This window comes from Ptychodera flava, chromosome 2 (assembly GCF_041260155.1).
Source record: "Ptychodera flava strain L36383 chromosome 2, AS_Pfla_20210202, whole genome shotgun sequence".
Classification (NCBI taxonomy): Eukaryota; Metazoa; Hemichordata; class Enteropneusta; family Ptychoderidae; genus Ptychodera; species Ptychodera flava.
Window position 1 is genome coordinate 19,833,130 of NC_091929.1, and position 17,391 is coordinate 19,850,520.

General features: G+C 37.5%; 1 protein-coding gene across 1 annotated transcript; it reads right to left on the reverse strand.

Annotated features, from left to right (window-relative positions):
- Positions 1-1,078: 1,078 nt before the first annotated feature.
- On the reverse strand, positions 1,079-17,223 carry LOC139116464 (uncharacterized). The gene is made up of 12 exons (XM_070679090.1): positions 17,007-17,223; positions 15,889-16,235; positions 12,515-12,682; positions 11,123-11,234; positions 9,645-10,180; positions 9,041-9,167; positions 7,588-8,126; positions 6,042-6,153; positions 4,805-5,711; positions 3,962-4,204; positions 2,654-2,947; positions 1,079-1,876 (listed from the first exon to the last, which is right to left on the reverse strand). Exons 1-9 carry the CDS (start codon positions 17,086-17,088, stop codon positions 4,978-4,980), a joined length of 2,757 nt encoding a protein of 918 aa, XP_070535191.1. The 5' UTR covers positions 17,089-17,223; the 3' UTR covers positions 1,079-1,876; positions 2,654-2,947; positions 3,962-4,204; positions 4,805-4,977.
- Between the last annotated feature and the right edge of the window lie 168 nt (positions 17,224-17,391).

Sequence of the window (17,391 nt, forward strand, 5' to 3'; positions counted from 1 at the left end):
CTTATACTCGCTTCTTGCAAATCAGTTATCATCAGGAGAAAGACCATATTTTTCATTTCCGTGTTAAACACATCTCTTAATCCATCCAGCCACCCATCAATTGTCTGCTTTTTTTCCGGGCATTTTGCCAGCCAACAGTGAAATATCCAATCACCGTTATTATATAGATCAGATCACTGATATGCAGTCCTTTCATATTGCCACCTTTGACTGTCCTCATTCACCTGGTCCTACTCTACTTCGAAAAAGAGGTTTCATAATTCATTGATTGGGTTGAACATCCCTCAATTTTATCAAATCAATATTAATTTTGTCACAGTTGTGAGTTGGTTTCAGATCTTCACATTATTGAAGTTTCACGTACTAATATCTGACAGTGTCTAACTTGGAAAGCGGTACTTTTTAGAACTGAGGGGTGGACTATGGCAATCAGAGGAGCGTTTGAGTTTTACAAAACGGCTTTGGAGGGGTCAAACTTTTACAAACACGATTGGAACTAATTTGGGATTATTGGATGATGAAATAATGTCGATTTAATCTGCAAATATAAGCTCATCTGCTTTTTTTTATGAGTAATGTGTAATATTACAATTTTCAGTTATAGGACACCGAACACGTTTGAGAAATTTGAAAAATACGAAGATACAATTGCCCCAAATTAGTTCCAATTGTGTTTACAATTGATAGTTTGAGAAGGGTCATATTTTACAAAAGATTTAACTACCAAAATTCAACAAAACATTAATTTACACAATCAGACTACAGAACCATTGCACAATGGAAATGGACAATGGTTTTCGACCGTGTGAAAGTCTACAACACCAAACAAACAAACAAAACAGCTTGACTCAAATTATTTTCATAATTTTATAGATTTGCAATACCTGAACTTTTGATCAATCATCAATATAAAGAATCACACCAAACATGTGTCATATATTTTGTACTTTTGACATTCCCCTTCAGTGTTTGTGGTCTTCAACGTTGTCACATTTTCATGGCCACCTTGTCTTCGTGTTCTGATACAGGTGACGTCTAGCGTTCCTTGGATAAACAAGACTGAGGCAATGCGAGCGCGTTTGCGATGCAAAACGTAACGATTTTTATTGAACAGGTTGCCGTAGGTCAGGCCTCTCGACCTTCATCCGTGGCTAACATTCAAAAGCATAATGTATACAATTCAAGCACGCAGTCCATGTTATGATAAAATTGACATATTAAACCATATTTCATTATAATTATAGTTACAATTAAAATGCAAACACGACAGATATATCGGGCGTTGAATTAATGTATAAATGAAACGAAAACGCCTTTACGTAGTACGCGCCTGAAAATCGAATTACTTAAACTTTTGCCCAGACTTTGTTAAAGAAAATTTTAAACCCCTTCCTTATGAAATCAATAATAAAAATTAGTGGTCACAGGGAAAAACTTGGTACAAGAGTAACAAATTACCCAATATTTACCTACACTTGAAATTCAAAATGGCCGCCATTCCTGTGCTAACTCAATAAGGAAAAATAAAAATTTCGATTTTCATAAAAATTAAATCGGTCAGAACTGTATTTACTCTATGGAGCTTCAAAATAAACCCTAACAAGTGGTGGACCAAAAATGTATTGGAAAAGTTAGAGAGTCCAGCTATCTGTCCCCGAGGCGCATTCTACCTCAATATCGCCGTGTCCAAAATGAACGTGAATAAAACCAGTCTATTGAAGCGGGTAAAGCACCAATTCACTGCAACGAGTTTTTTATTGGTTTTCGTCAGTCACATTTTGTGAGCAGAACATTTTGTACAGGTATCGGCTGATCGGCGCTAACACTCCAGGGTAATGCTCCAGGGTGTAACCTGGTGACTGATCTCCGTCCATGGCTGAAATGAAAGAACAAAACGTTGAACGTTTTCGTGACAAAAAAGAGAATGGAATCATGGTCGTGATGGAATAACATTACCATCCATTTGTAATGTACAATCTCACGATATGGGGTCAATTACAAAACCACGTGACTGACGTCAAATGTCCAACTAGATCAGATTCCTGCTGAGTGTTAATCGAATGAACCCGAAAGCTATACAGCTCTGATGTACAATTTTTTTCTTTTATCTCGAGGATTCTTGCTGCCCTATAGAGGGCGCTCATTCAATATTTCCAGACGAAAACAATAAACGGACAAACCCCCGTGTATCAGATTTTATTTTGATAAAACAAGGAGATATTAATAGCCGTTCTTAGTTAATCACTAATATGATCTTTGCAGGTTTTATCTATATTGAATTGGCATCTTGCCTTTTTAAAATTTCTAACATTTTATTTGACCTCTTTTCTAACATGTAAAGAATATAATAACGTATTGACATACAAGTAAAAAATAATATAGAGAGATAGATACATAGATAGATAGATAGATAGATAGATAGATAGATAGATAGATAGATAGATAGATAGATAGATAGATACACAGACAATATTAAATCAATAAATCAAACGAACAAACAAACAAAATAAATAGATAAATAAATAGATGAATAAATAAATAAACAGATGAATAACTAACTAACTTACTAACTAACTAACTAACTAACTAACTAAATAAATAAATAAATAAATAAATAAATAAATAAATAAATAAATAAATAAATAAGTGATACCTTCATCTTGAGAAAATTGCATGTCCGACTGCAAACAGTCTGAGCGAAGTTCATTGTCCCAATCAAGTGCCTGATCAAAATCGTCAGTCCAAACTTGCAGTTCACACAGACACAATGTCGCTGTTCTACATAGTATTTGAAGAGTGACATATCTTCCTACTATTGGTGCATTTGAACACTGCATGGTTATCTGGGTTGAACTGGCCAGGTCATCGGCGACAGTGCCACACAGGTGGTTCTTCCGAAAGTCCCGGAAATTACCGATACGCACCTGGGCGCCGAGTAGCTTCCCCTCTGTTCGTATTGAAAAAAAGATTAATGCAGTTCAGCTGTCAGCGCAATGTCTTTTCAACACTCATACAACTTATTGCCAATTGGCGTTTAAACGGCTATGCTTAGTACTGGGGTGAATTTCAAATTGACTGTTTGTGAGCCTCATATTGCTCACCAGTTCGCTTTGCGAGTAAATCAAACAGTATGTGGCCACGTTTAGTTGTTGAAAACAACAAATAAAACAAAAAACAATATATGTTAACTAAATTTCTGTTTTTTTATTATAAGTGAGTTTCTCTATATTGAACAGCCTAAGTGCAGTTTGAAGAGACTGAACGCCCGTTATCAAGGCCATTGTTACATTGTTCAAAATGTTAGATTTGCTATCGACATATTTGATTAGAATAGTTTAATGTCTTAATTTTACACCGCATATGAATCCAAATATACATCCGGGATACAATGTTGAATAGCAAGAGGCATCACGGGATTGCATACACACCAGCGACGTGAAATTACCAAAAGCAGGAAATGTTCACATGTAATGTCACAGTTGATGCAGGCATGCAGCAAGATGCAGACGATAATTTTGATTACTCAGATCTGAGCAGTGCACACATGAGATCTAACAGATAATGAGATCTAACAGAACATGAGAGCTAACAGATTGTTTTTTAAGGAAATCTTTACTCTTTTTTTTGCCTCATCAAAGTGACGTTTGAAATATTACCTATACTGAGCCCGAAACCATGATCGCCCCCAAAACGAGGTCACCAGATCAAAATACTAGCCAAACCACTTAACATTAAACAGTGTTTTACTTCATCATGTTAGCGCAAAATCTGCTAAGGACGCCAACAATTTAAAAGTGTCGTCGTGAAAAAGCCACAACATTGGTTTTTAACTCGCTTCACATCTGGAAAAATTACCAGCAAGCTAGATAGAATTTTCCTATCATAACTATAGATAAGTTATATTTGCGTACAACATAGCGTAACAAAATGAGAATGGTGTTGAAAGATGATAAAAAGTTACCGTCACAACAGTCGTCAGCATTCGTCAGGGTGACGTAGTGAACGAGACGAGATTTCACGAGATCGATCCTGACCCACGGCTCATACTCCAACTGCGTGAAAGTACACGACCCGAGGCATATGATCGAATCGGTGTCACAGTCGACGGCGCTGTTGGCGTTTGTGTACCAGTAGCCAGAGCTCTGTTCGGCGTACTTACCACACGCTACATTAGCGAAACAGCGAGGTATTTCATCTAAGCTAACTGTAAAAAAAAATGATAAGGCAAATAAACAAACAAACACACAAACAAACATAAATGTTGCATATTCCTGTAAATTTCTTGAGATTCTGACACTTCAAGTAAAAAAAAATATTAAAAAAAAATTTACGTAAAATATCGTACATCTTTTGAAATTTTGCCCTTCAAAGGGTACCATTTTTTTCTACATGTACAAATAAGGCAAAATATTATCAAGTGCAAGATACATATTTTTAAAATCATAATAAACGAGTCCTTCACATTTAATTGATCAAAGTTACACTCCGTATGGTTCTAAAATTGTCACGATTTGATTGCACGTTTTAAATTACTAGTAACTCTATTTGACAAACTATACATTAGAAATGTATTCTGTGTAGTACTGTTAAGAAGAGGCAAACCCAGGACGTGACAAACTGTGTCAATATCGAACAAGAATTATCAATAAAACTTTTATCTGAAAGATGTTTAACACTGGATTTTTTTCTGACACCGACAAAGAAGTAGCGCCATCACAGGACAGGTTATTGTGCTACGAACTGTGGAAGTCTTTTATGTGTTTTCGAAAGCATCGGTAGAACATACTACTTTATTGCAACTAACCTGTTCGGTTTGTTGAACCAGAAATATCAGGGCAAGGTGCTGCAGTACCTGGCTCCTCTGGTAAACACTTTGGTTGTTGCGGAGTAGGAGTTGTGGTGGGCAAAAACGTTTCAAAAACTGTCGTCTGTGTTTTTGGAGTTGTGGTCAATTCTTCAGGCAGTGTTGATTGCATTTCAGGAGATGTTGACTGTGTTTCGTGCAGTGTCGACATTGGTGTAAATTGTGTCGTCTGTTTTTCGGTGGGCGTTGACGTAGTTGTAAAAAGTGTCGATGCCACTTCGGGAGGTGTCGAAATTGTGGAAGAAAGGGTCGATGGAACTTCGGAAGGTGTCGGCATTGTGGAAGGAAGTGTTGATGTAACTTCGGAGTGTCGATGGAACTTCGGGAGGTGTCGGCATTGTTGAAGGAAGTGTTGATGGAACTTCGGGAGGTGTCGACACTGTAGAACGAACAGTCGATGGAACTTCGGGAGGTGTCGACATTGTGGAAGGAAGTGTCGATGGAACTTCGGGAGGTGTCGATATTGTGGAAAGAAGTGTCGATGGAACTTCGGGAGGTGTCGATACCGTAGAACGAAGAGTCGATGGAGCTTGGGGAGTTGTGGACATTGTGGAAGGAAGTGTCGATGGAACTTCGGGAGGTGTCGATATTGTGGAAGGAAGTGTCGATGGAGCTTCGGGAGTTGTGGACACTGTGGAACGAAGTGTCGATGGAACTTCGGGAGGTGTCGATATTGTGGAAGGAAGTGTGGAGAGTGGTCCTGGGAGTGTAGACCATGTCTTTGGAGGCACCGACGTCACTGGTGCAAATGTTTCAAAGGACTCAGTTGTTGGTTGTTCTGTATACACTTCAGTTTGAGTAGTACCAATCGTGGACATCGGAAAGGTTGTCGCAACCGTGGTGAGACCTACACAGTAACAATAATGCACAAACTTCAACAAAACACTTTCTATCTATCTATCTGTCTGTCTATCGATGGATGGTTGGATTGATGGAAGATTGTATGTATGTATGTATGTATGTATGTATGTATGTATGTATGTATGTATGTATGTATGTATGTATGTATGTATGTAATATATGAAATATAATATATGGAATATTTCATCCTCCAAAACAGTAATTGACATAAGGCGCATCGGATATGGATCGAAAAGTTTTTAATTGTCAGGAGGCTTCTTAGTTCACAGACAAAGGTGTATATATTCATATCAATCGGTTATTAAGTTACACTTACCACCGCCACCACACGTCAACTTTCTAACACGGATGTTTATTAAATCTACATATCGTAACTCGTGCCAAGAAATAACGTCACCGCATGCAGGATCACAGGCTTTTGTTGCTAGCTACATTGGAGAAAACAAACAAACAAACAAGAAAGAAGAAAACTGATTTTTTTATTTGTTCTGTCAAACAGATAAACGCAACTCTTATGTTATCATACTATACCATACAATGTTGAAATATGCTAGTGTTGTGCTCGTGGGTAGTTATGAAATTCAACAGTCAAAAGTAAACACAGGCTCATGATCTTGGTCTATGGAGACATAGCGTGGCTATTCGCACAGATATAAACGATTTCCATAATGCAATGATAAAAAGCGATTCGTTCCCCAACATCTTGTTAAATCTTTCGGCATCCAAACAAAATAAACATCAAAAGAGGGAGCCCTTCATCATACTTATAAATGAATTTTGAACATATTTTGCTATTGGCGCATTTTAAAGAGGGGATATATTAATAGTAAGACGGTGAAATATGAATAATATGGTACATTCAGATGAGTATATACGATGTCTGTCTCTCTGATTGTGTTTCAGATTTCTCTTTGCCTGACAAACAAGTCACTTCCCAAGTAATTAATCGAGTTCCGTATATGTTGTCACGTTTTTCTGTTTCTTCTTCAACAAATTTCTGTACAGCAGTGTGGCGAAGTACAAAATGCATTAAAGGATCGACCAGGATACCCTGTTGTCATGTTAAAAATTAAAGAAAAATATCCAGGACATATTGCCTGGACATAGTTTCGCAGCCTGGATGCTTTCACACGTGGGAAGGTCAAATGACTTATGGCAGAAAGGGACGGACTTTTTGCTCTGTCAAATCCTGAAAAAATTATAAATATTAAGAACGCGTAAACGATTCCGTCCTTCATTACTACCAGATAATTCCAAGGCTCTAACGGCCCACTCATATAATTTACATTACCCTATGGTAGACGCCTTTACATCACTAATAGGTGACGGGCATTTACTTTCAAACTTGTTCATGGAACGATCGCACTTTTTAATTTTATTATACAATATATGCTGGCGACAGACCTGCAGACCATTGAGAAATGACCATTAACACTATTTTATGACGATTTTGATAAAATATACAGGCTGAGAGGGTTGTCTGTGTGCCTGCGCTCTCTAGAATGTTTTGCCGTTTTCCTAGACCTATTTGCAGTTTTAAACGCAATTAGTAAATTTACCATTTTGTTTCATTTGTAATGTTTTTACTGCTTTCTTTCGTTACTTTTATTTCTTTTATCCAGTTCATTTCTCTCTATCTCTTTACCTTCCTGTGTGCTTGTACTTATTATTTTTTATTCTCTTATGTACAATGTGCTGTGACGTGTGTGTAATATATTTCAAACAAATGTTAATAATAATGTAAAAATAATTCTTTCTTGTCACGAAATGTACAATTGTACGTTTATGAGGAAAAGACGTAGTGACAACAAACAAGATGATCAATGGTCGAGTTTAATCTTATTTAAATTCTTTGACATTACCTTCACTTCACGTTTTTTCAGCGCCTTGCTGAAGAAATTGAAGTATCGCAGTTTGCCGTAGTATGAGTCCATTTTGTTGAAACCGGTTGAAATGTTGCTTTGTCTCTGGCCGATAATTAGGGATCCACCTCCGGGAACCATTGTGTCAACCGCCAGCCCGTGTCCCTCGTACAGCACCGTGCTCTTGTCATAGATGGTGTACGTGCCTGTCCTGGATTTCCAAATCAGGCATATGAAGTGTGACGTTTGGTTGTTCAGGTTGACGCCCGTGGGTTCACTTCTCTCGTTGTTAACGATCACGACAAGATTGTTGACGTTTTCCAGCACGATGCTGCCCTCTGTGTCGCCGGGGACAAAGTAGCTGAAGGCGGTGTTCGTTTGGTTGGCGAAGTCGTCGTCCAGCCGCATCCAGAAGCATATGGTGAAAGCTTTGAGGTGTGGAATTCTCTTGGGCATTGGCGCCAGACTCCAGTCCCCCGTGTTGTCTATTTCCCACAGCTTGTCGTCGAACACGCCGGGATCACACGGGTCTGTCCTATCTGCTGAAGAACATACTATGATATCATCGGGCGAACGCAGCAGGGACAGAAGGCCGAACAATGCAACGGCACTGCCGGACTGGCAAGGTGTGAGACAATTGTATGACTACACAGGGTAGTGTATTACCCGCCTTTTGAATAATAATGAAATATGTCGCACGCTTTGACAATACACATTTGGGCTAGATATACTTAAAGGCCCAAAGTAAAACATGCACTGTAGGGATTTATGAAATAGATAAGAAAAATGCAAATCTTTTGAATCCACTTAAAGTGACGTATTCTTGTGGAGTTGTTTCTTAAGGTAGAACGTGTCCTGGAGACAAATATTCGGATTTCCAATCTTTTACAATGCATTTTGGGTCTCCCAATTGTAGGGTCCCATTTTGAAGTTTAATAAGTAAATAAAAGTTTGCTTGCTGAGTTTTTGTGACGGTGGTGAATTTCAATTTTCCCCACAAAGTTAACACCGGGATTGTGGCCATTTTGGAATTTCAGAATCGATAAATAAATGATTGTGCTTGGTTTCAAAACGGAATGATTTAGAGTTTAAGCTTAAGGAATTTAAGGAAAGTTGGGAGGGGGGATTGAAATCGATCAATTTTGAGGCTTGAACGATCTAAAAGATAAATTACGTGTGATACACTGAAATTTACCATTCATATTATTGGATTATGACTTTATCTAATGTAGCTTCCTTAAAACTTCGCAGACTAACAGATTCTAGGAAAGATACACAAGGATATCTTTTCAGCGAACATTTGGCCTTATGTTTATCCTTTCAGTAACCCTGGCCCTACCTGAATGGGAAATGTCCAAATAGTATATTTCTTGGTGTGAAAGTGCCTTAATATCACTGTAATGACGTACTATTCTTGATTTATAAATGTGTAAACATTAAGATTACTACTCACCGCAGGAAAATAAATCGGATTCTCCTTCAGGAGCCCTGATTAATGCCGTAGTACTTTCCATTGCTATGATGTGTGGCCACCAGACCAGGTTTCCACAAGTACGATTACACGGGTAAAAGAACATCGCCTGCTCCGAAAGAGTCAGGGAAAGAAATGATTTACGCAGACAATCGCTGAATACGTATGCTATGTTAACACATTCTCACAAATACCTATCTAATTTACCAAAGTCCGCATTGGAACGGTTAAGTCATTCATAGGAGGTTACTACAGTTAAGCTAATCTGTCTGACGAATGCAAGATGCTTGAAACTTGTCGAATAACAGATGTTAATACTTTGTATTTTTGAAGTAAATGTAAGTAAATGTTTATAAATTCTGTTGTGGATTCAAACAGTTGCATTCGTACGAGGACATATTTGTTTTTTTTTCTCTCTCTCAGATATTAGTAGAACGCTGGTACGTATGTAAAAACAAATACCTACCTACCTACCTACCTACCTACCTACCTACCTACATACCTACATACCTACATACATACATACATACATACATACATACATACATATTTATTGCAGTGGCAATTCAACGCTATTTTTACTCACCTTCATCTCACTTTGCAAAAGCTTTATCGTCCACACGTTGAAATGCGACACAACTGCAGATAGTGCATGTTCTTCAGCGAAAGTTTCATTCAAGCCAGTTTGCATTTGACCGAGAACAAGCGTCCCACCTCCATGAACATGCAATCCCTTGGCCAGCTTTCGACCCACTTTGCTGTCACCATCGACTACATACGTGTGATGGCCGTTCTTAGAGTTCCACATCACACACACGTGGTGCCATTGGCCGTCGCTGACGCTTTCATCCGAACTTTTGCCTTCTTCATTTCGTACCACGAGTTCAAGGTCATCTAACTTTTGCAAAGCGATGCTTCCCACAGTGTCCCCTTCAACAAAGTAGCTGAAGATAGTTTGCCAGTCAGACGTGTATGTAACCTTGGCCTTGATCCAGAAGCAAATAGTAAATTGTGAGAGTTCGGGGATCGGGACACTTACTGTGAGATAACTGCTCACGCCATCGAAGTCTACCACTCTAGGTGAAATCTCATCTTCAAGACAGGCGAAGCGATGATCTTGGTCTATTTTCGAAAAAAAAACACCAAAAAACGATGAAGATCGGGGGGGGGGGGGGTTGCGTTGCTTGGATGATGACGACGACAGCGATTATGATGATGATGATGATAAGGGTCGACGTCAAAAGTTCAATGTTGACTTACATTGAACCTATTGCCGAAACAAGGTCACATCCACATATAAAATATCAACACGTGCACTAGAAATGTAGCAAAATATAATTATAAATTGAGAGAAAAACAGAGGCCAAGAGCTTAAATTGTTTACGCTAACCAGGGCGGGGGCAGTCGTGCAAGTGTTGAAAAAAACTTTGCCTTCAACACGAAGGTGCGCATTTCTGCTGTATTTATTTTAAATATTTATTCCCCGGCAATTTTTACCTTCAATAGATTTTTCGGATAAAAACTTCTTTGGGTCAACCCCTAAACTAAAAGGATTAAGTTTTTTTTATCCTACATTGGAATTTTGACGTCTCCCCTAATAATAATATTTATAATAATACTAACAACAACAACAACAACAACAACAACAACAACGGTAATAAAATAATCATAATAATAGTAAGAGGAAGAAGGAGAAAGACGATTACCGCACAGTGAGATAGTAATAATAACAGTGTAACGACGACAATGATAATAAAATGCAAAAAACCCAGCTACTTCTATGTCAACGATATGATCACTAACCGATGCTATGACAACAATACTTTCCTTATCTATCAATCGTTTATCTGAATGAACCTATTGGGAGGACAGAAAGAAATAATAATTGTTTTACTTGATTCCAGCGATCAATTTATAGTATTCCTCTGTTTTGATATCTATGTAAATGAAAATTGCCTATTAATCATGTTTTAATATTGTTTCCACTCGTACATAGATTATACCTGCTATGTCAATAGACATATCCTTCACATTCGAATAAAAAAAACGCCGAGAAACACTTACGTTTCGGTAGTTCGGTCTCTTTTGTTTCGATGCATGACAAGTCTGATGACGTCAGGGCAGACCAAAATACAACGTTTCCACAGCCTCGATTTAAACTATCTTCAGACAGTGCCTGATTGATAAAGAGTAGACACATCGAGTTGACACGCACTTCAGAATCAAATTTTGACAATTTTGCTCAAGGGATCTTTAGAAAATCAAGATTAATGCTCACTACCCAATTTGTTCGGTAAGAGTGGCAGCCGTTGTATGCCTCCGTGTCAATTGATTTCTTTTTCAAATGCTACCATTCTTTATGTTAACTCTATGGGAAAAGGTGATATCATCATTTTTTTTTCACAAAGGAAAAACTCTACTTTTTCTGCATGCTTCAAAACGCGTCGTTAAAAGCTCTACATCACATACGAATAGTACGCTCATGAGACTTTGAACTTCTGTTTCGGAGGCGGGTATCATGACCATGAAACGGGGTGAATAGTCAACATTTAAACATTCCCATATATTTCTTTTTCTGTAGCTCAGCCCTAAAAATTATTAGCTCCTGCATATGCATATAACAATTCAATATCAAACTATTCAAATGATGTGTATGTCGAAACGTATTAATGTAGAAATTTGTGGCTTACATTCAACATATTACCGTTAGAACAGAAAGCGCCATACTTAAATTTAAATGCCTAATTCTGTTTAAATGACAGTATAAGCGCTTCGAAACTTTCTCACCATACATACTCATCGCCCTATTGTTTTTTACATTCAATTCTTGTGCAAATATTGGTTTTAAGTGACGAGTTTGAATTTCCTTCAAGGGATTTTCTGAATGACGAATATCCACGTTAACTAATGTACGTATTAGACAGTATATCTTTCCTGTATAACTCAAAGGCATTGCAAAACGCCACTGTTAAATAGCCTTAAGATGTCAGACTGAGTATCTCAGCTGTTAAGGTAGAACGCACCTCGGGGACAGACATTGGGACTCTAAAACTTTTACAATTCTCTTCTGATATACCACATGTGGGGGTTCATTTTAAAGCTCTTGGTGAAAGAAGACTTTTCACCGGCTTAGTTTTTCGAAATTCAAATTTTTTTATTTTTCTCCATAGAGTGAACACAGGGATGGCGGCCATTTTGAATTTCTAATATCGGTAAATCTTGGGTAATTTGTTTCTCTAGTACAAAAATTTGCACGGTGACCTCCTATTTTTATTCTTGATTTTGAAAGAGAATGATTGAAAGATTCCTTGTTGAAAGTTAGAGCAAAAGTTTAAGTCTTTCACTTTCGAGGTGCATATTACCTTAAGGTCAACTTTGTGGTGTTTGTAGTAACCAGTTTCAATGTTTACAGAAACTGATAAATTTCACCATAGTAACTTTCACGTGACATCTTACCCTTATCTCATCTTCTGTCAGAGTGTAGTTCCACATGTTGAATTGTGTTAGTTCGCCCTCGTAAAATAAATCACCATCATTACCTAGAGTGATGTCACCACCGCCGTATATCGTTTTATTGACGGCAAGACCCTCCTCTTTGAACAACTCCCATCCGTCTTTGTAGATCTATTTGGAAGAAGTTAACTTATATAACATTATCCCTTTGAGTGCTGTAATTTTCCCGCCGAAAGTTTAGTGCAACATTTTACCAATCTTTTAATTTTTTTTTCTGTAATTCTTTCGATAATTTTGGACCACATGGATATCACATTTCATTTGGTAATGGTTTTATCAAAATTATTTCCAAAATCTGAAAAAAATTGACTGGGGTATATTTTATAAAAGGTGACAAAAATTGACTTTTGCGCTCAAAGGGTTAACATAACGTTAACATATAACATAATTAACACAAATATCGCAAATGAAAAGACATATTATTACTGATTTCCATGATAATGTATTCGAAGCAGAAACAAAATATTGCTTAGCCAATCCTGACTGTAGTATAGTTGAAGGAATCAGTAGAGGAATAAATTGACAGCCTTGGAAGACCTCGTCGAGAACAACGCACGTCCCGGTAGAAATATTCAAAATATTGGCTTACAAACAATCAGATAAAATAACAATAGCCGTAATAATTTAGTTATCTGATACGAAACGAGTTGCATCGATTACCAACACTAAGACACCCGTTTGAGTGGCAACAAAGTAATCCTATCTCAGATCGCCACACCACTCTTCAAACTTTACAGATCTACCTCTTTCGTTATGTGGTACTGAGGCAAAATTATGTAATAGAGACAGACCGATACATGCGCATATGTGCAAGCATTCATTATGTAGGATTAATAACTTACTTTGGGTTATATTTAAGCAATAAAACACACCCAGCGACAGTATACCACGAGATTTTGACCAGTTCACTATATATGCAAGAGCGATAGCGAGTGCATACACGAAGTAAATTGGTCAAAATATCGTGGTATACCGTCGCTGGGTGTGATTTATTGCTATTATGTCATAACAGTATATTTAAATTCTGGCGTGGAACGTCAGAAACGGATATTTCCTCAAGCTGGGAGCTCGCGCGTATGCCAGCCGTGGTATGTCGCCAGTATAGAGCGATTCTTTTCGCGTCTCGACCAGATCGCTGTATTTGCGCCATCAATATACTGGTGTGATATAATTTTCGATAATCTGCAACTATGCCATAATTATTCATAGCAAATGATGTATGATCACTGCTATGTCAGAATTAGTGATTTTTGAAGTCTATACACTATTCCACTTTTCTCATTACACGTTGTGCAAAATATTACATGTCAGCAAAAAATTCACCGCAGTTGCATATTTAGGTTTTACTGTGTGTGCTTGTAAGCGGAACGATGTTACATATTGCGATTTTATGGCAGGAACATCTGTTATTGTTAGGTCGTATCGAGCCAAATGTCGGCATAATTTATGTACCTTTACTTCTATGTTCCAAATGTATCTGATATCAGAGACACATATTGCATTGATGAGTTAACCAGCTGCACAGGGAAAGGAAAGCACTCGCACAACATCGTATCAGATGTCGGAACTATGAGGCTATTTTTTTGTGTATTTTCTCTTCACTCCATGTCACTGAATGATTAATTTACACGAAGACTTGCAAAAACAAGTTGTAAAATGTATATCACATATGTTACAATATGTGATACTGAATGTACGTACGTACGAACGCATATACGTACATATGCATTGTATGTATGTATGTATGTATGTATGTATGTATGTATGTATGTATGTATGTATGTATGTATGTATGTATGTATGTATGTATGTATGTATGTATGTGTATTTATGTATGTATGTATGTATGTATGTATGTATGTATGTATGTATGTATGTATGTATGTATGTATGTATGTATGTATGTATGTATGTATGTATGTATGTATGTATGTATGTATATGCACGCACGCACAGACATACATACGTATAGGTACGTAGGTACGTCGGTACGTACATACATACATACATACATACATACATACATACATACATACATACATACATACATACATACATACACACACAGCAATACACAGCCAGCATACAGCGTTCCTATGAAACACAGATGTCTATGTGTCTTTGCAAGCTGTTTTCCTTTATTTATTTCTGTATCGTGTATTCTATCCTCGGTACAAACAGATGTAGTTATAAAAGTAGAATTTCTACGCCCTTTTAAAAACTGTTCAAACGTTTCCTATTTCCATTGTCTAACTGTCGATACAGTGTTTCAAAACGGTAACATTTGTCACTTATGTCATAGTATTTCCGGTAGCCATGCCGTAGAAAAAAACAAGAGAAGTAAATATTTGACATTTTAAGGCACAAGGGAAAAATATCTCAAAGATATTCAACCTGGAGGACAATATGGAGAGCAGCAAGTGCATATAGGTCAAAGATTAGAAACCGTTTTTTTCGAAATGCAGTAATATGAAGACATACGAATGTCATTGCTGTTATTTTGCTTTTTTAAAAAAAACCTAAGTATTTTGACGTCATAATTGGGTTAAAAGTCATACATAGCTAAAACCATGCCACGCCTAGTTTCTTTCAGCGTACGTATTCATTACTGTTTTTAATTCAGTTACACACGTGCAAGTTAGGCTAGTCTTTTGTCTAACAATGCTTTCATTTCAAATTCGACACATAACATGCAACAACGATATGCTTAGCATCTTCCCTTTCAAAACAGCAGGTCCAATTTATTCGCTTTACATCTAAAATGTTTCGTTCTTGTGGAACAACACTAAGCTGAACGTTTTTTCTACGTTCCACATCCTACCGAATGATCTAATATATAATCCTTTAGGGAAGGCTCTCTAACTTTTGCAATTGGAGCTTGTCAGTCCTACACCTTTGAATAAAACGATACATTTCAAATACAATTATTCAATGAATTTTCATTGAAGTAGGAGGACATCATTCAGCAGGCAATAAAAGTCTGGTTCTGATGATTTTGAACCAGCTCTACATTATTTTCATCACCTAAAGTAGCCGTTAATTTTTGTTCGCTAAACATACGATCATCAATAAACGTTTGACCACCATGATGTCAGTTTGATCAAAAAGCCTCTTGAAATGATGACGCAACAAGTCCTACGGGTCTGATTTCTTACGTAGTCAGGTTTTTATGCTATAGAAAGAATAAGGCGTCGGCTGTACATCTATATACAAACATTTAGAAGTCGGGTTGGTTTCCACATGTGATAATAATGAGTAAATTTGTTCAGGAATTGCTTTTTTAAACAATGAAAACAGGGTTATTGAAAAATGCTTACCTTATATTCTCCCCCCTCTGAAGTCCATAGAACACATACATGATGCCACAATCCATAGTTCGTTTCAACGCCGCTTTGTGGCCCATCTTCACTGCCGATGGACAGTACTAAATTTGAAACATTCTTGACAAGTATGCTGTCATTTCCCGGAGCAAAATAGCTGACGATTGTTGCCTCGCTGTCGTTTGCAATTGATCTCATCCACCAACAAAATGTGAATTCCGTGAGGTCAGGGACAGGGAGACCAATACTGACGTAACTGTCTTTGCCGTCGAAAATGAAGGTCTCATTTTCAAGTTCACCGCCAATGCAATAGTCATCGTATCCTGGGTACGTGGCGTAGTAATCTATATAAAGAGAAGAACACCGCAAAGTACATTAGTGAACAATCCTATTTTATGCAATAATGTTTAGCAATAACTTCGACAAGGCATTTACGGATGGATGATGGTAAAAGCACTTGCAATTGAAAGGAAATTTGCAATTTTGGACCATTTTTAGCGACAAATTGATTGGAACTATTTTGGGATAATCTCTCGAGGCAAACAGTGTTGCTTGCAAGTTATGGCTATTTTAGTTTATAGATGATGTTAATAGATTACCAATGGCGTGCAGTGATATTGAACATTTTTATTTCACTATCAAGATCCGCTCTCATAAAAAGCAAATTATATCAGTACATTTGTCACAACTGTTACAACAGTCCAATTATCCAAGGTTTCGTAGTCCAAAGATATACTCTTTTTCGAGAAGACGGCAGCCGGCTGACGTGGGACGAAAACGCTTTGCGTGGCCAAGTATGTGATATAAACGTGTCTCAGATGTGTAGAGTAAGACTTTTGATTGCCTTATCCAAATGTAAAAACGAGCTCTTTCGCCCGTCTAGGACCAATGATAATACCTCAGAAAGTTTAGTAGTGCATGTTTTAAAACAACCCGATGAGGCGTGTGCTCTTCTAACAACACGCTTCCTAACATGGGTATTCGTGATATCAGCTATATTTAATTTATTAAATTTTTCATACAGTTGATTGATTAAGTCGTTGATAAAGAGTCGCTTTATGATATTTCCCGGAAAGAAAATTTTACTGAGATGTTCGCTGAGTCTTGATACTCACCAAATGCTCCGCTAACAGTCGCTATTAGCCCTGACTGTAGCAAAAGTATAGCAACAACTCGCACTGCATCCACCCTCAACATTATCAACCAAAAACTTCAACCAACCATTCATACTGTTCACTGTCGCCCACAGTTGTGAGACGTTTGCACTGTGGTGGTTTGTCGCTGAAGATCGGGAGGTTTTTTATTAGCACAATGGCAATCCCTGATTTGTGACATCCCCGAGAGATTATAAAGATACTTAAAATACTTTCACTCGTATATCAACAACTGATCCACTGTTAGCTAACATCTGAGAAAAAACACCTTCTATTGGTTAAGAATTTAACAGTAACAGAGAAAGTTTGGCACCTGGTTTTTTCCTATTTATAGACAATGTCGGAT

What these genes read in the sequence shown, in the direction of transcription:
- LOC139116464 (XM_070679090.1), bottom strand. Translation starts at nt 17,088, where the DNA reads ATGTTGAGGGTGGATGCAGTGCGAGTTGTTGCTATACTTTTGCTACAG. An exon ending in CAGAGGGGGGAGAATATAAG is followed by an intron (nt 12,683 to 15,888) that starts GTAAGCATTTTT and finishes TCTTCCAAATAG; the next exon opens with ATCTACAAAGACGGATGGGA. An exon ending in TTTTGCAAAGTGAGATGAAG is followed by an intron (nt 9,168 to 9,644) that starts GTGAGTAAAAAT and finishes CTTTCGGAGCAG; the next exon opens with GCGATGTTCTTTTACCCGTG.